Genomic DNA, 21,341 nt, shown 5'->3' with positions numbered 1-21,341 from the left:
TCTTTCTACCTGGTGTTTCTGAAGCCACAATTAAGGCGGCCTTTTGTCTATCACAGGATTCTATTAATGCTGTCGTTCGAGGAGTCATCTCTGCTGGGAATGCTCTGTGCAAGGACCTCCCTTTCTGAAGAGAGGTTTGTTTTTCAATTTCTCTACACACTGCCTACTCGCCGTCTGGGATCTATGACCACGCTATCATCTTAAACATACATTTAATAGGAAAAAACCTGCTTTTCTTGCCGTTTCAGTGATTTCTTTTAACATTTCACTCCTATCCCCCAGGCACATATTTAGAGCCTTTGGCGTTGCATTCACATACTTTCCTAACTAATCTTGCATTAATTTGTGAGCATTTTAGCAATCCCGAAGACTTCACCTTGATCCTTCTTAGAATAGCTGTGGCTAGAGAGTCGAGGACTACCCACATAGACCATGTTGACTGGACCCATGGACACTTTTTTGATATAAAACTTTATACAACATTTCAGGATGTCTAAAATGGATAACCCTATGCAGAAACGTAAGTTGTCGCCCTTGAAATAATATTAGTTGGTAGTGGTACTGATACATAACAAACATACTCACTATTTTACTTCCCAGGGGAACTGCTTTTCTACAAAAAAAATATGTGCTGTGTCAGGTAAAGCACGAACCGCTAGTGCAATCGAACTGATTAGTATATGTCCCATTGGTGGATGAAGTAACAGGATCTTTTCGAATATACAAATGGAGTTTATGAGATGGCTATCTTAGACCCTGATGAAGGGCTTAGTGCAAAAAAAGAGGTTGAAATATAGGCCTACTTTGTGTTTGTGTAACTATAAGTTGAAACTGGAGGATATTGTAAGCTTAAGCCGTATTGTATAAAAATTTTTTTTTTTAAATAATATAAAAGAGAATTTGTCAATGGAAATTACCATATGCATATTTTATTGACAAATGTTGTGTGAAGTCGTTGCTATTAAGTGGCACTTGTAAGGTTTTTTGTAAACAATTGTTGTCAAAACTCTTTGGGTCGAGCATTCGAGACCTCTTGTATATACTTTAGTATATACTTATATGTGTATGTACTTTGTGAGCTCTGGAGATCAGCCCTAGGACTTGCCTGCTTCCACTTAAGGACTTTTTTTTCTGTTCAACTGCCTCTATTTAACTGTCTTTATGGAAACTGACCAGAAGAGGTCAGTAAAATATCAGAATTGCTTTCTGCTGAAGGGCTTTCTTTTTTTTAATTTTTCTGGCAACTGCCTCTATTTGACTTTCTTGATAGAAAATGACCAGCAGAGGTCAGTAAAATACCAGAATCACTTTAGCATTCTCTAGATTCCAGTCCATAGAAATTGTCTTTCACGAGCACCCGTAGACAATAATATTTTTTTCAAATCTTGTATTTTCAGTGATATGGCAACCGAAAGCCCTGATTTAAAATTATAAAAACAGAGCTTTGGACTATGCCATTTCCAGCTGAAAGGCAATGTTTCTCTCCATGTGTAACCATACCTGGCATGTCTCGCAGTTTGGTGCTTACTTTCCCTCCATGTTAAAGAACATATGTTAAAGAACAGTAGATGTTTCAGCATCTGGGATAAAGTTCTGCATAGCCAAATACATGTAAGGTCCCAAAGGCGAGACCTACTGCATTGCACATGCTTATTTGCATGTGTATTAATGATGACTGTTGCTCCATATGTTTCCCCTTCTGTGAAATATGAAATCATACAAAACATTCTTCCCTGGTATGTTCAATGTAACCTACAATGATTATTATGATTCAGAATATCCAAACTCTAAAAGTAGTTCCCTCTGGAGTCATATTATTGTGTAGACGAGCATGGTTTCCTCGAGAGATCTCTAGTTTATTTTGCATGATCACCTTATTTTATTTCCCATTTTAATGGATGAGCTGCAACACCTAGTTTAAGGTGGCAAGTGTCTTCTTGCCATCAGAATATTACTGTGACAGTGTCCTACTTAGGAAATGCTTCAACAGTAATAACTTTCCAGGAGCTGAAGAAAAGTGGGACTTTGAAACTTTTGGTGGCCTGGGACAAGGTGGAAAGGGTTGTTCTGGGAACGCGCTCCCAAAGTGGACAAGAAAAACAGGTCCAACCTGCTTCGAACATTTTTTTTAAATTGTGCTGAACATAGGCTCAGCAGGATCTCATGACTAAGGTGTCTGGCCTTGAAGGGCCCTGGCCAGCTACAGCTTCCAGCCTTGGTCGCTGGAAGATTTTAAGAACCACACAGGCACTAAATCGGAAGATAAACCCTTGACCCAGGGCGAGGTGCCAAATCAGTCACAGTGAGGAAGCAACCTCATGGCTAAGAAATCCTGCTTTGTCCCACTCGAGCTGGCTTTAGTGGGAGCTCAACAATGACGTAATAGATGCATTGAGTAGAGATTCTATAAGAATTGTATTTGGCATAACCAGATTGTACTTATTAAGTTGGTAAGACTTCCCCTTCCAAAATTAGTAAACCAATTTCAGTCAGTATAGTACCTGAATATCATCATTAATATATTTCCTGACAAAAATATTGTACAATAAATATCCTATAGAATTTAATAATTGAAAATCTACACTTAATGGGGTGATAGGTTTGTAAATGATATTTAGGGTACAATATTTCTGTTGGATAATATGAGGCTCGCACACCTGTAACCGCCTTGGTTTAAAATATGGCCTTGCAAAACTTTGATTTTTTTTTACATCTGCCAGAACATTGGGATGAAGCACTCAAATTGGAATGGGAATGATGCATATTCCTGACCTTCGCCAGCACCTTCCTCCATTTCTGAACTTCATACATCTCAGCTGCTCATTGCTTGGTAACACAATCTGAGCCTATGGTGCCTGTTTAGCGTGGGTCTTTGTCCCCTACCTGCTTATGGTGGAAACGCTTCTGAAACTTTACCAAAGAAGACCTGAATGAGAAAAGTCACCCAGCTAATGTGGTTGTGAATTTCCATATTACATCTAGCGTTGTCTGTAGTGTTACTGAAGCCTTTTCTGATATTTGAAGAGATAACGATTATATTATCAACCCTCTGTGTCTTTGATAGTAGTTTTTGAGGGTTACACTTAAAACCCTAAACCCAAACGCGGAGAAGCGATTGAGAGATTTACAGACAGCAGAGGGCACAAAATTGTCCTTCCTCTTTTCATACATAGCTGGAGGATTTTAAAGGGTAGCATTTTTGTATATATGGAAGGTGTTGCTTCAAGGGTTGTTTCTGGCTGGGACTCCTTTCATGCTAATGTTTGCAAAGAATCTCTAAAAACCAAATACTGGGCAAAATGCTTTTGACTTAATGACGTGTAATTTCCATGCTAGGTTAGCACAATATGTTACCTCCAATCAGCAGTTCTAATTTACCACCTAAGAAGATTTTCTGTTTACAGCCCATTTGAAAATGTTATGTTTTAAGAGATAATCTTTGTCCTAGTTTTTTACAAGTTACTTTTCAGTCTACAAAAAGGCTGTGCTTTCTATTACAAAATAACGAAAGAATCAACATGGGAAAATATAGACAAAGGTGTAACATCTTAGTGTAAAAGACGTTTTTTTAAATTCTTCCCACAATTAGGAGAATGCATTTGCTCTCTTCGTGTAAAATGTAAAGGGAATTCCAGAGTCATCTAGCAATTCCCAAAAAGGACCGCTGTATTAATTTTTTTTTTTTAAACTGACCTAAAAAATGTACAGGCTGCTGAAGTTCATTATCCACCTGAAATTGTGTCCGAGGTGTATTACCAAGATAACTATGCATATCTGCCACTCAATGGAAACCAGTGGAAGGCCCTCCAAACACTATAAATATGCTCAACTGTACACTCAAAAAGAAAAGTTACCACATTATTCAAACATGAAACAACAATTTATTTTGCCCTTTATCACGTGCTTTTTCCTTTTTTGTACCCCCGCCCTACGTTTTTGCTCCTCCCACCCACTTTGGGGGGAGGCTGGGGTCTGGCACCCATCCATCTTTTTCTCAAACATCTTCTCAGTATCTTCATGCCTTTTTCCTTCATGCTGTATTTGAGCTTTTCCTTTTGCTTTCTTGACTTCTTTTCGTTTCCTTCCTCGTCTCTGGCAATCTTGCTTTCTCTCCTCCTCTACCCCCTTTCCATGACCTGTGAAATTCTGTGGTAAGCGCAGCAGTCTATCAATGTCACTTATGTATGAGACAGAACAGTCCCCCTCTCCATCCTTCCGCAGTCCAGTCCTGAGATTTCCGAATGCAGCCGGCTGCATGTCCATGTACACCACACAGGGCAAAAGTGCAGCTCAGAAGTCCAAGATTTTGATCCCACACGACATGGTGCAGAGGGCTTGATAATGAGGTGTTATTCGCTCGCAGAGTCAAACATCTGTTGTTTGCAACTGGAACCTTTCCTCTCCCAAAATGGAGGCTAAAATATACCTCCCTCTCTCCCACTATATTGTCCTTCAGAGTTTGGCCACTTGCCATTCATCTTGCATTTGTGGCTCGAAGTACCAGAGTACATCTGAGTGGGGAGCAGGAGAATCATAAAACCTGCTGCTGCACACATGCGTATGTGACATGCACAGAGGTCACAGAGGTCACAGTGAACAGCAGCGCAACTGTCCTTTGTGTTCCTTTATTCTCGCTTTTTCAGACATTGGATTGGGTGGATCACAAAGTAGGAAGTTAGGCCCATGGCTGTAGGTGTAAACTGTGGCTGTGCAGAAGGAGGGATATTTGCTTAATTTGCTTTAATCCTCCATATCCAGCCAGTGTCATAACAAGGAATTTGGGGTCTACGGGCAAGAAATATTTTGTGGACCCCTGTTTGGAAAAAGTTTGAGTTTTATTATCCATTTTTTTGCTACTTCACATTCTATGTTGCCTAACAATATGGAATTATATGTTAAAGGTTAAGATACAAAATATTCAGAAATGATCCAGAGGTAAAGTTCACTTTCCGTGGGGCTTCCTTGGAAGGGGAGGGCCCTAGTCAATTGCCCACTTTGCAGATACCTTAACGCATCTGTGTATCCATGGAAGATTCATGAGTCTTGTATTTTGGCCTTCCAAACTCACACCATTCTATGGTGTTTTCCACTTCTTCACAGGCACTCTGTCCTAGAAAGCAAATCCAAACATTGGGCACCTAGGGAGAGTGTCCTCCTCTTCCCCACTTCACCTCCAGCCATGATTGCTTACTTCCATGCATGTCACTCGGTCTCTACAAGCCTTGCAGGAATTGGTGGAACAGCCAGTGACGGCTGCCCTAACAAAGAAGGATGCACTCAAGGTGATAAAAGTGTCAGCCTAGTGTCATAGGACCCCAAGTCATGTCGTGCTAGATTCTTCTTTGGAAATGCATAAGGCACAGGAAACGGCCTTAACAATTTGGGCTCAGCCATGCGTAACGTCTCCCCACAAACCGCACCATGCTTGTCTTGATCACGCATATGCTTTTACAACGCATATGCGTGGTTAAGCCAATGCGCTGTCTAGATTCCGAGCGGATGGGGGGTCACAGGAAGACAAGAAGAGGAAGGATCGGGAGAGGATGTGGTGAGGTAAGTGGGGCTGGGGCCGGGTCTTGGGTGGCTGTTGGGGGGTTTGTTTTTCATGGTGGGGTAGTTTTTAGGGCTCGGGGGGTCGGGTTGTTTATAGGGCAGGGAGCAGTTTTAGGGGTCAGTGCTGGGGGGCGGGGTCAGGGTAGTTTACAGGCGTAGGGGACAGTTTTTAGGGCTATGGGTAGGGGGCTGGGATCGGGGCAGGGGAAGGGACAGTTTTCAGGGCTGGGGGCCGTTTTAGGCCTCAGGGCGGGAGCTGGGTTGGGGTTGTTCACAGGGGAGGGGGCTAGTTTTTAGAGCTCAGAGTGGAGGGCTGAGCTAGGGTCCCTTTTAGGGCATGAGAACAGTTTTTAGGGCTCAGGGAGCAGCGGAGGAAAGGGGACAATTTTAAGGGCTGGGTCAGTTTTAGGCCTCAGGTTGGAGGGGGCTGGGTCGGGGTACTTTACCGGATGTAGGGGACAGTTTTTAGAGCTCAGGGCGGTGGCTGGGTCGCTTTTACGGCATGGGGTCAATTTTTAGGGCTCAGGGCGGGCCGGGTAAAAGGGACAGTTTTCAGGGCTGGGGACAGGAGTATGATCTTTAACACACATGTCCCTTTACGAATCAAGTCTTTACCACTAAATTGCATGGTAAAATCTCAGTCATGGTTAAGACCACATGGTTCAGGCATGCGTTGTTCCATCATACACATCAGATTGTTTTGGAGTACCACTGCAGGAAGACAATTGATAAAATCCTGGCATGGCACCAAAAAAATATAAGATTTATGAACCAAAAGAAATCCTATACTTTGGATGGCAGCTATCAACTGTCCAGAGCTTCCACAGCCTAGATCGAGTTTTGCATAGGTCTTTTTGGGACCTGTAGCTGAGAAAATTATGGTTAATAAGACACAAAAAGGACTATATTCTATTTAGGATGTGTTTGTTTCAGGGCCTTGAGAATGAAGTTTCAGCAGTTCTGTCTTTCTCTTAATCATTACAGTGCAGGTTCAATGTGTGCCCCATTGTAGGTACACAGAACTTTTCATGTCAGAGTTGTTTGTGGGCAGTGACAGAAAAGGGCTCATGCTGTTGGAAATCTTGGTCCTCATTAAAAACCAAGTGCAGTGCTCGTCAGGGATCACTTGATACACTGTGATCTCTAGCCGTAGCGGCAGCCTCCACAGTGGGGCTATGGCGTCAGTGTAGGGTGTGACTGCTCAATAATGATAGAGCCCATGGAGCCTCTCTGTCATGTATCTCTTTTCAGTGGTTAAAGCCGTAAATCAAAAAAGCAACAGAGGACAGGCAATTGGTACTTACCTTCCTTACAAATGCTCTTGGCTACTTCTGATGTTACTTTGTAGTTATAATTCAGCCTATGGAGCCATGATCTACTTATCAAGGCCACCATCCACTGAACAAGACCGCCATCTTTGCCTGAGGACCCAGACCTTTGTTAGAGACACGCCTGGCTCCATCTCATCAAGGAGTATGACATGGCCGACTTTCGAGCTGTGCGACCAGTGCCACCGCTCCAAGTGCTAACCTCGGGGGTGGGGAGGGGACGTTTTCAAATATATTATGGATTTAAAAGCACCTGCTGCAGCGTTCCTTGCCTTCAGCGATCTTCGGGCTACAATAAAAATGTTGAGGTAACTCAGTTGGTTAATGGACCTGCTGGAGAGAGATCGGAGTTTTATCTATGGACGTTCTTACTCACCATAACGTAGTGCAGAGGGTTAAGACGTCTGCTGCAAAGAACGTGTACCATGCAGATCACAAAAGTGTATATAATGTAGATAGTTCTATGGTTTACTGATTTTGTCAGAGAGATTTTTTTGTTTCTTGCGGTTTAAAAGTTACAAACCTAATATAGCAGAGTGGGCTAATAACTGTCATCAAAGAGCTGCATAAAAACTGCAAGGCACAGGTTAGAGCATTATGAATTTTTCCCTGGTCATTATCCTAATGTTGCAAACAAGGGTTCATTTGGGTAGCAATCCGTTCTTATTAGTAAAGTCAACCCAACCACGGTGTTACGTTTGGATGACATGTGACGCCTACACCACATAGTTATTTTTGTCTATGTAACATTTCCTTTGCAATCACTTACACATGTATGATCCATTGTCACTGTATAATGTGTTGGTGTGTGATGTAAAGGGCTCCAAAACCCTACACTGGTTTGAGTAGCACTTTGAAATAAAAGAAGAAGCACAATAGAGGGATGAAGGGCACTGTTGGAGGGTGGTTGTGAGGGAATCTGTGGAGTGGAAAGTTTTGGCAGGGAGGGCACCAACAAACATTGTGGCAACAGGTGCCACCAGCGCTAAAACCCAGCCTGACTAGCATTGACTGTGCTGCATGTGTCTTCTCTTTGGCAGTAGGAGGAAACTCTCGTGTTAGGAAGGGTTGAGTTCAGTGATCTTTCCATATTTGGCCAGAGTGCATTTCAAGTTAGTGGGTACTGGAACTGGTACAGAAGGAAGACACAACCAAGTTCATGAATGTCTCCCCAAACTCAGGTTGGTGGCAGCTCTCAAAATCAGGAAACTGGAAAACTCTCATGCTCTGCTATAAGGTGTTATGCAGTTCCTTTGAAAAGATACAATTGTTCCAAATTCTCCAGAGAAGGAAATGGTGGAGCTTTGGCACTCGTGTTATGCTCCAAAGTGCCTCTAGGCTATTTTGCTTCATTCCAGATCTCAAAGCCTTGAACTACTTCATCAGAGCCATTGCGATGAAAGTGAAATTACTCTAGGCTCTCATACTTCTTATGACTCCAGGGCAGTGTTTATCTCTATCAGCCTTCATGCATAAATCCACATTCCCGTTGTCTTAGTTCATTCACTCATGAGGTAAGAGATTGCTACTTTCAATTCAAAGTCTCCCATTAGTATTTAAATCAGCCCTTCACACAAAAGTCCTTGCCCAGACTAATGGCAGTCCTTGGTTTGAGAGCTTATTTTTATTATTCCTTCCCTGGATGACTGGCGTGCCCATCATTCCAGCATGACCCAGATGACATCTGGTGTACAAGATGATGCTGTCTCGTGGCATGATCATCAGTCTTGCAATTTGTCATGTAGTCCACTGACAAGGCCTGGAACTCATAAACACTGGGATTAGTACTTGGTAGGCAGATCTGCTTTTCCTGTGCCTAGAAGGCTTTTAGAAGTGTGAATAGCTCTTTTGATCTTCAAGTACAAGGAACAGTGGAAACCTGTGTTTGGTTAAATTTATTTATTTTTATTTATTTATTTACGCAACTTTTATAGCGCGACAAATACCCGAAGGTGTCTCGGCGCTGTAGAGCAACTGGAATCTATCATCAAGTCATCCTCTTACTGATTAAACAGCCATGTTTTCAAGAGCCTGCGGAAGCTCATCAGATTCGGGGCAGTTTTGATGGCTAGTGGCAAGAGGTTCCAAAGTTTTGGAGTGGCCACAAGAAAGCGCCTGTCTCCCCAGGTGACCGATCTTGTGCGTGGCACCGGGAGGAGACTGTTATTGGCCGATCTTAATTGCCTCCTAGGAGTGTACAGCTGGAAAGCTTCAACCAGGAACCTAGGTCCAATGCCATGTACAGCCTTATAAGCAATACAGAGGGCCTTAAACTTGACGCGGCTCTCCACTCTCAGCCAATGAAGCTGACGAATACCAGGAGTGGTAGATTTGCGACGAGGGATGTTGAGAAGAATCCTAGCAGCCGCATTCTGAATAGATTGCAGCTTCGTTGTGACACGCTTCTGGGTGTGAAGGAGAAGTGCATTCCCATAATCTATCCTGGAGAAGACTAGGGTAGAGACCAGGGTCTTCCCAGCTGACGGCGGGAGATAAGGCAGCAGCTTCTTGATTTTTTTCAAGATGAAAAAAGACGACGACACAACCTTGTTGGTGTGGAGGTCGAAAACCAACTTATTATCAAAGATCACTCCCAGGTTTCTGGTTTTTTCTACTGGGACAGGTGGAGGGCCAAGCTTTTCTGGCCACCAACCAAAGGACCATTCAGGGGAGAGTCTTCCAAAGGTCATGATCTCGGTCTTATCCGAATTGAGGCGAAGGCAGTTCAAAGCCATCCAGCTACTAACCTCAAGCATAGCTTTCTGAAAGTTGGCTGCTACCGTGAGACCATCCTTATGGATGCCCAGCACCAGCTGGGTATCGTCTGCATACGATGTAAGCTGTATCCCATAGGCCTTTATTATCCTCGCCAAGTCCGCTACATAGATATTAAAAAGCATGGGACTTAGCGAGGAGCCTTGTGGGACTCCACAAGGGAGTGCAGAGATAGGGGAATAGAAATCTCCCAACTTTACTGTCTGGGTACGGTTTGCCAGGAACGATGAGATAAGATCCCTGGCGCAACCGTTAATCCCCAAAGCAGTGACACGGTCGACCAAGGTGGCATGGTCGACCGTGTCGAAAGCTGCTGACAGATCCAGAAGGATAAGAACAGCCGCCCCTCCCTGGTCCATGATCACCCTGATCTCGTCAGAGGCCTTTATCAAGGCAGTCTCTGTTCCATGCCCTTTCCTAAACCCAAACTGCGTATCGTCGAGAAGCTGGTGAGTCTCGACGAACTCTGAGAGCTGTCTATTCATCAGGTATTCGCATACTTTGGCAGGAAAGGGCAGGCACGCGATCGGTCTGTAGCTTACAACAGCTGTGGGATCTAAGGAAGGTTTTTTCAGGAGGGGTTTTATGACAGCGTTCTTCCATATACTTGGAAATTGGCCTGTCGAAAAAGCAGTATTGCAGATCTCCATGAGAGGGCGGGAAATCACTTCTGTGAGTTTTGACATCACGGATGGGGGACAAGGAGCCCGATTTGATGGTAGAGACGATTTTAATCACATCCTCATGTGAGGCGGGTAGAAAGCATGGAAAATGGTCATGGTTGTAGTAAGACAATGCTTCTTTCCCGCTACCACCTCTACATTCAGTTCTAGAGTTATCTTCAAAGGAAGCATATATATCTGCAACCTTTGTGATAAAGAAGGCTGCTAATTCGTTACAGAAAGCCTGTGAGGGCTCCACTTCAGGCCCGACAGGGGGGGTAGACAAGCTGGTGACAACAGAGAAGAGTTCTCTGGCCGAGTTAGCAGCGGTCTTAATTTGTGCCGAGAAAAATTCGGTTTTTCGGGCCAAGATTGCCTTTTTGTAAATCTGAAGGGCATCTTTATAAGTTTGTCTGGCTATGGGGCAGTAGACCTTCCTCCAGCGCCTTTCTAGATTTCTGCAGTGTTGGCGATGTAGTCGAAGCTCTTCATTGTACCAGGGGGCCGAGGGGGATACTCTGTTGGGCTTCGTAATTTTCTCTGGGGCCACTAAGTCAGCGGCGCTTCGGATCCAGTCCTGAAAAGCCGAGGCCGATAGTGCCGGAGTATTTCCACCCTGAGGGCGGGAGGAAGCCAGGGAATGTAGCATCTGAGGCATATCTGCAGTTTTCCAGGCACGAGTGCCCATTCTGGTTCCCGGCCTGGAGACTAAAGGGGCAACAGGTCGTATGTCTATTTGAAAGATAATGGCCCTGTGGTCAGACCAAGTAATTGGGATGATATCTAATACAGATATACCAGGGTCATTCGTGAATAGACCATCAAGGGAATGTCCAGCTTGATGCGTAATGCCCTTGACTAGTTGGTGCAACCCTAAGTTGGAAAAATCAGCTGTGAGTTGGGCAGTATCGGAGTTGTCCTGCTCTTCCAAGTGAAAATTAAAATCTCCCAATATAGTGTAAGTATCAGAACATATAATAATGTCACTTAGGTCAGAAAGGGAGGAAAGAAAAGAATTACGGGGGCCAGGGGGACGATAAAGTATGACACCCTTTAGTGCCTGCTTGGGGGTAATGCTAATGGCAAAAGCGGCTGATTCGCAGTTAGCCGAATTTATAGGATCAAGTGTGGTACGATATTTATCCTTAAAGATAATAGCAAGGCCGCCACCTCTTCCTACAGGCCTATCATGTCTGACAACACTGTACCCCACCGGAGTAGCATTACAGAAATCCGGACCAGACCCGGCATCTGCCCAGGTCTCAGTAGCAAACAGTAGATCCAGATCATGAGTAACGATAAATTCATTGATATAAAAGCTATGACATGGAAGTGAGCGCGTATTGATGAGCGCAGCTCGACATCCATGCGAAGCTCTGTTCACTACAACATAGGACCTGCCATCCTGTAGGCCAGAATGGGCAGGAATGCTGGATTGGGGGAGAAGATATCCACAGCCTGGACACACAAATAATCGAGTGGCCATCGCATCTTTCAAGGGGGCCGTAGTACAGGTCGGACAGATCTTACCAACATGCAACTCTTTTAAGTGCCGGGAAGAGTACATCAGTCGGGGGGCAGGGGTTATGGCCCTGGGCCGTGTCCGGCCGCGGACGGGCGCAGACGGGCTTGGCTTTGGCGCGGCTTCGGCGCGCGCCCGCTGCGCCAGCCCGCTGCGCCGTCTGAACATGGTACTCATTATATAGAACGTGAGGAGGGTGGGAGGCCAGCGCGACTAGAGCGCAGCCCCAGCCCACACCCAAGATGGCGCCCGCCGCCGCCTTCCCCAAAACAAAAGCGGTAAGGCGAGGCAAGAGAATGATAGTGCAGCGTGAGTAGGTGTCAGTGTGCCTGCTCTCAATTCCCAATTAATCACTGTATTTTAAAAGTCCCCCAAATTATTTAGCACATAAAAATGTTTTTGCTTAAAAACGCTACTTTCTGATCAATAAAACGACAGGAATTGGATGATACACGCAAGTTTGCTCGCAGCCCTAGTACTCCCGACTAGGGAGAGCTCTGAAGGCAGCGAGCGGCGATAAAATCACAGCTAAATAGTCTGGGGAGGGCGGGAGGCCAGCGCGACTAGAGCGCAGCCCCAGCCCACACCCAAGATGGCGCCCGCCGCCGCCTTCCCCAAAACAAAAGCGGTAAGGCGAGGCAAGAGAATGATAGTGCAGCGTGAGTAGGTGTCAGTGTGCCTGCTCTCAATTCCCAATTAATCACTGTATTTTAAAACTTAAACTGCCTAAGCTTCTCTTAGGACCACTGTTATCGTATGTTCACAGGAAGTGTTCTCCGAATTATCTGGGCTTCTACCACTTTATCATGATGGCATCTCATCTAGTGGTATTACTCTAGTGGTAGCTCGAACTGCCAAAGCTATCCAGAGGTGACCACGTCACGTCTCTGGAGAATCATTCTTCACCACAAACAAAAGAAAATATGTTTAGATTGCCACCTTGAGGTCCACCTTCGGCTAGTGATTATGGATGATAAGAGAAACAGAAATGTTCTCCAGTGGAAGGAAAGTTTTTCCAATTTTTCTAGCCTTAAATTCTTTCACTGCAGAAATCAAATATCAGGTGATGCTTTTATGAACAGAGAACCTATTGGTGAAGTGTATGCCAACTGACGGGGAACTCACTGAAAGCATTTGGCAGATCTGACTCACCAGCTAGTTCTCAGACACTGTCTAGCATTTTATCTCTCAGGGTATTATGCATTCCAGGAGTGGGGAAGGCGTGGGTGGATTCTCTTGGCCAGGTATTTCCTTTTCTTCCTTGTGGTTCTCAATGAGAAAGGACATATTGAATCGTTGTGGTTGGAAATGTTCACCACCCATGGCAATGCACTGCTTCTGAAACATTGTTTCAGGGGCAAACAGTTACAGACTTGCACAATAGATACCCTCTTCTTTAATTGATGGGAGAGAATGATGTTTCCTGTATTTACAGGGTTTCTCATTGCTTGAGCTCTTTGCAAAGCCTGGAGGGAGGGGCACTGGATGCTTTTTGATGGTCTCCCTCTGGAGAAAGATAACAAAATTCCCTACTCTGTTTCAGTTGACCCTCATGACTAATTTCTGACTGATGAGCTCTACATAAAAATAACTATTCTGAAAAAATGTGATTTCCGTAATAACATAACGATTTGAAATAGCAAATGTATAAGTCAATTCAAAGTCTTTTCTTAAAATATTGACTTATAAAGAAAAGAATCTATAAATTATGATTTTTGTTAATTCTTGAAATGAGGGATGCTATCTTCCAATGTCTGTTTAATAGCCATCCTTTTGTCTTCCAGCATCCTTCCAAACTCCTCGACCCTGCGTCAACTACTGGTTGTCAGCGGTTCAACTCTTAAAAATGGCCACTGTATTTTCCATGTTCTTTCAAGAAAGCAGCTAAGGTCTTGCTGCACTGTGAGTCTCAACTCCTCCTCGTTTGATCCTCCTGCCACCTGAAGCAGGTAGCATGCTCCCCATTCTCCTGATCAGACTCGCCAGCATGAAAGCTTCCCATAAGCGAAGCAACTCCACAAGCTACTAGAAGCCCACAAGGTTAAGCGAGGCACCTTTTTAAAACTTTTGTTGCTCCATAACTTTGTTTTAGGATTGTTTTATATTCACTATTTTAAGAGTTTGATACTTGCAAAATTCTAATATTGCCCAGTACCGAATGGTCTACCCCTCTTGGTTTGGATATTGGGAGGCAGGACAGGATGAGTATTGGAGTCTTGCAGATGGATGCCTCAAATATTAGGTGATTCAGCGTCCATGAATCCTTACGCACCCGGCTGAGACAACTGGGAATGCTATTCTTAGAAAGGGATGGTCCTCTTTGAAAGGTGGAATTCCTTTCAGACGATTTTGTTCTGTGATTGCTCATCTCCAGCTTAAAAACCCAGGGGCAGATTTACAAGCCCCTTGCGTCACTTTTGCGCCGCCGTTGCCTCACTTTTGTGACACAGCGGCAGCGTAAAAAAATGCGGCCAATTTACAACGTGACGCATCTAGGGAGATGCGTCACATTGTAAAGCCCTGTGTCACACTATACCTGCGTCAGGTATAATGTATGCAGGGTGGGCGTTCCCACGCAGGAAAGCCTTGTAAAAGTGACGCAGTGAAATCTACAAGATTTCACTGAGTCACTTCTATGACGCCGTTGTGTCAAAACCTTACGCCTGCTTGAAGCAGGCATAAGGAGTGACGAAGTGTAGTGAGACTAGGCCTCAAAATGCATTGCTGGAGTTGCGTCTTGCTTGCGACATGACTCCAGCCATGCGTCACTTTTGCCCCAACAGATGCGTCAGAATTTCTGACGCATCCGTCAAACCTTGCTCCATGGTGCACCGTATTGTAAATACGGCACATCCATGATGGCGGAAGGGTTTCTCAGGGTGGCGCAGGGAAAGTGAAGCATCTCTACAGATGCGTCACTTTCTTGTAAATCTGCCCCCCAGTTTGCAATAGTTGTGGTGTTCCACAAGCCACGGTGGGAATCAGACATTAGAGAGGAATACTTCCTCTCTCCTTCATAGATTCTTGTTATTTGAACACCCTATTCAGTCTGATACACATTTGGCATTTGCCTTCTATTTCTACAGCCTGGGTCCTGAAGCTCCTGTCCATGAAAGACCTTTTCAGTGTGATGATCAACTTTGCTTGCATTTTAGATGATTTGGGGGCTTTACTCTCCCCCGAGGCATATCGCCCTTTTCTTGCTTGATGGTATATTTCTGTGAACCTGTTCTTTCTGTATCCTGAAGTCTGTATTGATTTCATATTCAAAGGAGAATTTCTTTCTGGTGTTTCACTTTAATCCTTCCCCAGCTGAGGAGCGGGTGATACACCTTTTAAATCTTTGGACCGTGTGTACTTGTTTGTCACCTAAAGCTGATTTTCTACCCTTAGATTTGTTTTGTTTGTGAGGTTTGGGTAGAGCTACAGGAATAAACAGTTGACTGTGGGGACTTTCAACAAGTGGGAGCGTCAGACGATTATCCTGGCCTATAAAAACTGAGCAGTGTTCCTCGTGGTAGAGAGCAGAGCCATTCCTTGGGAGACAGAGATTATACAGGGTTAGGGTTTGTTAGTGTCTCTTGGTAGCAGTGCCTTCTCTCATACCTCACATGTTCAAGCCACTGACAGCAGCTTTTAACCAAGAGTAACAAAGATCTTTTAAGCTCAAATTTTAAGCAGCCAAACTATCCCTCAGGTTGTAAAGACCATAACGACCTGTGCCCATGACTGCAGCGCGTTGCCTCACCCTATACATCTCTTAAAGGCTAAAATGTCACACAGCAGAGCTAGTACTCAGATTAAGTCAATTTAAAAACCCTGCCTGCGGAGCCATACCCAGACTTCACAACAAGAGCTAACGTTTCCCCAAGTGGGGAATATGACATACATCAAGTTTTAAAGTAGAAGACAGTTTGGTCCTGATCCTACAAATCTCATCAATGGAAAAATGCCAAGTAGAGGAGGCGGTAGTAGGGTGAGGAAGTAATGTTGGGCAACACAGTTTTTGGGGATCAAGTCCTCTATCAAGACCAAGTCTTTTGCTTGTTCCTGGAGCTGACGCCGGGGCGGGCTGTACTCACCATGGTGGTTTCTGCAATGGAGCCGAAGCTGTTGATGAAAATATTGCAGCTGACATTCACGGCTGGACCTGTGTGAGAGAAGAGGGGCTTAGTGATAAATACAATATATTCCAAGTAATTTACGGCAAGTTTCTGCAGACAGGGAGTATGGGGCGGCGAGGGCTGCAACTTGTGAGTTGTGGGTTCTTACCCCACATAGTAACTCTGGGCAGTAGTATCAGTCGTCTCCAAACACCTGCGAATATATTCTGGAGGCACGAAAGCCACATGCAGAGCAGGTTATTACAGACACCCAGCTTACCAGAAGCAGACTGACAGTCACAGTGCAGGTCAGACATCTGACACTGAACAGACCTCCAGAGGGACCAGCAGAGATCTCGAACACAGATCCAAGCAGGCTGTGATCTGGCCTCCACAGGCAGCCACAAACCAGACCCCCTCGCACAGCAGCAGACTGCATCAGCAGGCATTCAACACCAGTCACAGAGCAGGCATTCACAGGCATGCAGGCGATCACAGCACTGGTCACCATGGGTAATTATGAACCAATACTACCAGAGCAATCATCAAATAGGCAAACAACTGTCACAGAGCAATCCTCCAAAGACAGACACAGTGGATTTCCAGATTGGTTGTCACAAAGTAGGGCTTTACTGAGCAAGCTTCCACAGGCAGTCAAGGAGGGTGTCGCTCACAGGCAATCACACGGAAGACATCACACCATAGACAAACTGACTGGCAAGCAACTTGTATAAATAGCCATTAACAAACCAAAGACACAAGAAAGATTATTGAGAAGGCTCCTGCAAGCAACAAAAAAGGAATAGGAAAAAGCCAGTCACAGTGCAGTGTTAAAAAAACCAATAGTATCACACTGGCAGTCACACAACAAGCACGACCAGGCAGCAACAACAATAACAATAATAATAACAACAATAATAATAACAACAACAATAATTGTAGTAATAATAACAATAATAATAGTAGTAGTAATCATAATAACAATCAACAACAACAATAATAGTAAAATTAACCCCTTCGATGCTCATGACGGAACGGTTCCGTCATGAGCATCGGTTGGGCTGTGCTCATGACGGAACCGTTCCGTCATGAGGACAGCCCCCGGGGGAAGCGCTGGCGCTCCCCCCCTTGTCCCTCGATCTTGGCCCCCTTTACGGGGGTGGCAGCGGAAGAGCTTCCGCTGCCACCCCCGACCCCCCCCGAGCCCCCCCACGCTTTCTGATGACGTCAGCGCGCACAGCGCGCGCCGGCGTCATCAGGAAGCGTTGGACGCGCTGGAATCCATTTCTTCCAGCGCGTCCGAGGGGAGCAGAGGTAGGTGTTTGGCGTCTGGTGGGGGCCGCGGCGGTGAAATCTCTAGTATTGAGGCATCGGGGGAGAGGAAAGAGTATTTCCTCTCCCCCGATCTCTCAATACAGGGCATTCCTGCTCCACGATCGCGCACAGCGTCGCGATCGTGGAGTAGGGATGCCCCACTAGACACCAGGGATTTTGGATTTGGAGTTTGGGAAGCGACCCCTTAGGCAAGGGTCGCTTCCTTGGGGGCGAAAATTTGGCAAAGTCTTTTCTGCCCCCCCCTGGGGGCAGATCGGCCCGCTTTCTGCGCGTTTCTGCCCCCGGGGGGGGCAGAAAAGCCCACTAGTCACCAGGGATGCTGTTCCTACTATGTAGGAAGCGACCCCTTGGGCAAGGGTCGCTTCCTTGGGGGCAAATTTTGTTGAAGTCTTTTCTGCCCCCCCTGGGGGCAGATCGGTCCGCTTTCTGCGCGTTTCTGCCCCCGGGGGGGGGCAGAAAAGCCCACTAGACACCAGGGATATTGGTTATGCTATGTAGGAAGCGACCCCTTAGGCAAGGGTCGCTTCCTTTGGGGGCCAAATAATTTGAAGACTTTTCTGCCCCCCCTGGGGGCAGATCGGTCTTCTTTCTGTCCGTTTCTCCCCCTAGGGGGGGCAGAAAAGCCCACTAGACACCAGGGATGTCTATTTCGTTATGTAGGAAGCGACCCCTTGGGCAAGGGTCGCTTCCTAGGGTGGTAAAGTGATTAGGAGACTTTTCTGCCCCCCCTGGGGGCAGATCGGTCGTCTTTCTGCCCGTTTCTGCCCCCAGGGGGGGCAGAAAAGCCCACTAGACACCAGGGATGTCTTTTTCTTTATGTAGGAAGCGACCCCTTGGGCAAGGGTCGCTTCCTTTGCGGCCTAATTTTTTAGAATACTTTTCTGCCCCCCCCTGGGGGCAGATTGGTCGTCTTTCTGTCCGTTTCTGCTCTTTGGGGGGGGGGGCAGAAAAGCCCACTAGACACCAGGGATATAAATATTTTTTTTTTTTTTTTTTTTATATTTTTATTTTCTCAGTTCCAGGGATATAAATATTATTGTAGGAAGCGACATGTTTTGAAGACTTTTCTGCCCCCTCTGTGGGCAGATCGGTTTTATTTTTTTGCCGTTTCTGCTCCCATTGGAGGCAGAAAAGCCCACTAGACACCAGGGAATTAGTTCAATTAGAAATAGAAGTGACCCCTCGCTTCCAGGGTGCAATTTGTTATATGTATTTGGGTCACCTGCCCCGGGACTGAATAGCCTTTTTTTTCCTGCTGTTTTCTGCCTGACCTGGCACACAAACCGATTGACCATTTGGGTAGTGACATGGCATGTTATAATGTTTATTGTTATATGTTTTGTGATTTCCAATTGTAATGTTTTTTTTGTTTACTTTTTTGTTCTAGGTGAAGGCTTTTCTTCTGTTCACGGTGACATTTTGGTTCTGGTGGTTTTGCTGTTTGTGTAGTTTGGTAAGAGACTGTTTTTTTGTACAATGCAAATGTGTTTGATTTCTCTGCCTGTTTTTTTTTGCAAATGGTGTAATAATAGCAGTATGTTTGGTTTTTGAGTTTCAAAAACTTTTTGCATTGGTGCATGATGTGTATTTTGTTGTCTTGTGAGTAATTTGTTTTTTTTTCTTCTTTCTAGTTTGATATCGTTGGTCTTTGCTGTGTCACTGCAGAGTTTGTTTCTGGTGAGTGTAGCTGTCTCTTTTGATTTTGGATTGTATAGTTTTTGAGTACATTGATCTTATTGATATAAGGTACACATTTCTTTACTTACTTGGTTTGCACATTGTTGGTTGTTGTTGACTTGTTTGTGCAGTCTTCCATCTTAGTAGGTATAATGGCTAGCCGCAGGATGACTGCTCAGCAGGTTGTTGGTTTGCTGTTTGAGTCTTCCTCTGATATTGGGTCAGAGACTGACTCTGCTTCTGAGGGAGAGGGGGCAGGGGACGATTCTGGCAGTGAGTTTTCTCTCCGTATGGGGTCATCGGATGATGAAGATACTCTTAGCGCGGATGAAGTGCCTGTGTTAGAGGAGGAGACTGATGTGCCGATAGTGCGGCAAGAGGCATCTGGGCTGCAGGCTGGGACTGCAAGGCTTCCCGTTGGTGTAGTGCGGCAAGAGACATCTGGGCTGCAGGCTGGGACTGCAAGGCTTCCCGTTGGTGTAGTGCGGCAAGAGGCATCTGGGCTGCAGGCTGGGGCTGCAAGCCTTTCCGTTGGTGTAGTGCGGCAAGAGACATCTGGGCTGCAGGCTGGGGCTGCAAGTCTTCCCGTTGAAAGTGATGACCTCTGGGTTGCCCCTGGCATGGTGCAGCCGGAATTTCCTGAGTTTACTGGTGTTCCAGGGTCTAGAGTGAATACCGAGAACTTTTTGCCTGTAAATTTTTTTCAGTTGTTTATGGACGATGTGTTTTTGGCAGAGATTGTTGAGCAGACTAATTTGTATGCCGAACAGTTTTTGAGGGACAACAGTGCCAGTCTTAAGCCACACTCTAGAGCTACCCGGTGGACTCCCACAAATGTTGAAGAGATGAAGAAGTTCTTGGGTTTAACTTTTTTGATGGGCTTGCTAAGGAAGCCATCATTGGCTTCATATTGGTCTAGCAGTCCCTTGATGGCAACGTCTATTTTTCCGGCAGTCATGAGTCGTGACAGGTATTTGCTTCTGCTTCGGATGATGCACTTTGTAGATAATGGTTTAGCGTTGCCACGAGATCACCCTGATTGTGACCGTCTTTTTAAGATTAGGCCTGTCCTTGATCACTTTGTTGATCGATTTTCTGAGATTTATGCCCCTGGTAGAGAAATTGCAGTGGATGAGTCTTTGGTGTTGTTCAAGGGCCGCTTGGTTTTTAGGCAATACATTCCTAGTAAGAGGGCACGCTATGGAATAAAGCTGTATATGCTGTGTGACAGTAGGACTGGATATGTCTCTAATTTCAGGGTGTACACCGGTAAGGAATCTAGGTTTAACCTCCCTGGTTGTCCGTCCACTTTTGGAGTGACTGAGAAAATTGTTTGGGAACTTGGAAGAGGATTTTTTAACAAAGGCCACCATTTATATGTAGATAACTTCTACACTGGTGTACGGTTGTTCAGGGAATTGGCCAAAGTGGACACTTTTGCTTGTGGCACAGTTCGCTGTAACCGTAAAGGTTTTCCGAAAGAACTTGTTTGTCAAAAGCTTGTGCGGGGACAGTGCAGTGCGTTGCGTTGCCAGGAGCTTCTTGCTGTGAAGTTTACAGACAGGAGAGATGTCTACATGCTGACTTCCATCCATGATGAAAGCACTGCACCTGTGACTGTTTGGGGTCAGGTCGCTGAAGCGCGCAAACCTGTATGTGTTTTAGACTATAATAGGTACATGGGTGGTGTTGACAGAGTAGATCAGAGGTTGGAACCTTACACTGCTCTTCGTAAGGCTTACATTTGGTACAAGAAGTTGGCTATCCATCTTTTCCACTTGGCAATGTTTAATGCTTTTGTTGTGTTCCAGGATTCTTGCCCTGAGTCAAAGATGACTTTTGTTAAGTTTCAGGAGTCTGTAATAGGCAGCCTTGTTGTAGTGGAACAGGCAAGTGTTCCTAGAGTTGGACTGGTGGAGGATGTTGCTAGATTGAAAGAACGCCACTTTCCAGAACACATTCCTCCCACACCCGCAAAAGATTTTCCCAGTAGGAGATGTAGAGTCTGTTGGCGAAGAGGTTTGCGGAAGGAGAGTCGTATGTACTGCCCCGATTGTCCCTCTCATCCTGCACTGTGTCTCTCTGCTTGTTTTAGAGCGTACCACACGCGAAAAAATTTTTGGGAGGATTCTTGAGTGGTAAAGTGAACTGGCTGGTCTGTATTCTTTGGATAATTTGATTCTGTTTCAATGTTGGTGTTAGTGCAATGTATTTAGTTGCTGATTTTCTGTTAGAAGATTTGTATCTATTTGCAATTTGTTTGTGTTTTTATTTTTTTCTAAAAAAATCCAAAATGTGATGGCGGTGTGTGTAGGCTTGCGCTTGGCTGTTGGTGTGTGTGGACTGGCACTTGGTTGGTGGTGTGCGTGGAATGGTGCTTGGCTGA

The 21,341-nt window shown here is 45.3% G+C and overlaps 1 protein-coding gene across 4 annotated transcripts in view; it reads right to left on the bottom strand.

The window, feature by feature from the left end:
• The window catches only part of GLRA1 (glycine receptor alpha 1), a 404,715-nt gene that overhangs the window by 94,366 nt on the left and 289,008 nt on the right, over positions 1 to 21,341 (bottom strand). For all 4 annotated transcript variants that reach the window (XM_085617658.1, XM_085617660.1, XM_085617659.1 and 1 more), the window contains exon 3: positions 15,923 to 15,990. In XM_085617658.1, coding sequence (XP_085473784.1) covers positions 15,923 to 15,990 — 68 coding nt within the window. The remainder of the gene's footprint in view (positions 1 to 15,922; positions 15,991 to 21,341) is intronic.

This window comes from Triturus cristatus, chromosome 7, assembly GCF_964204655.1.
Source record: "Triturus cristatus chromosome 7, aTriCri1.1, whole genome shotgun sequence".
Lineage (NCBI taxonomy): Eukaryota > Metazoa > Chordata > Amphibia > Caudata > Salamandridae > Triturus > Triturus cristatus.
Note: the sequence above shows the minus strand (reverse complement) of the source record. Positions and strands in the feature narration are given on the sequence as shown.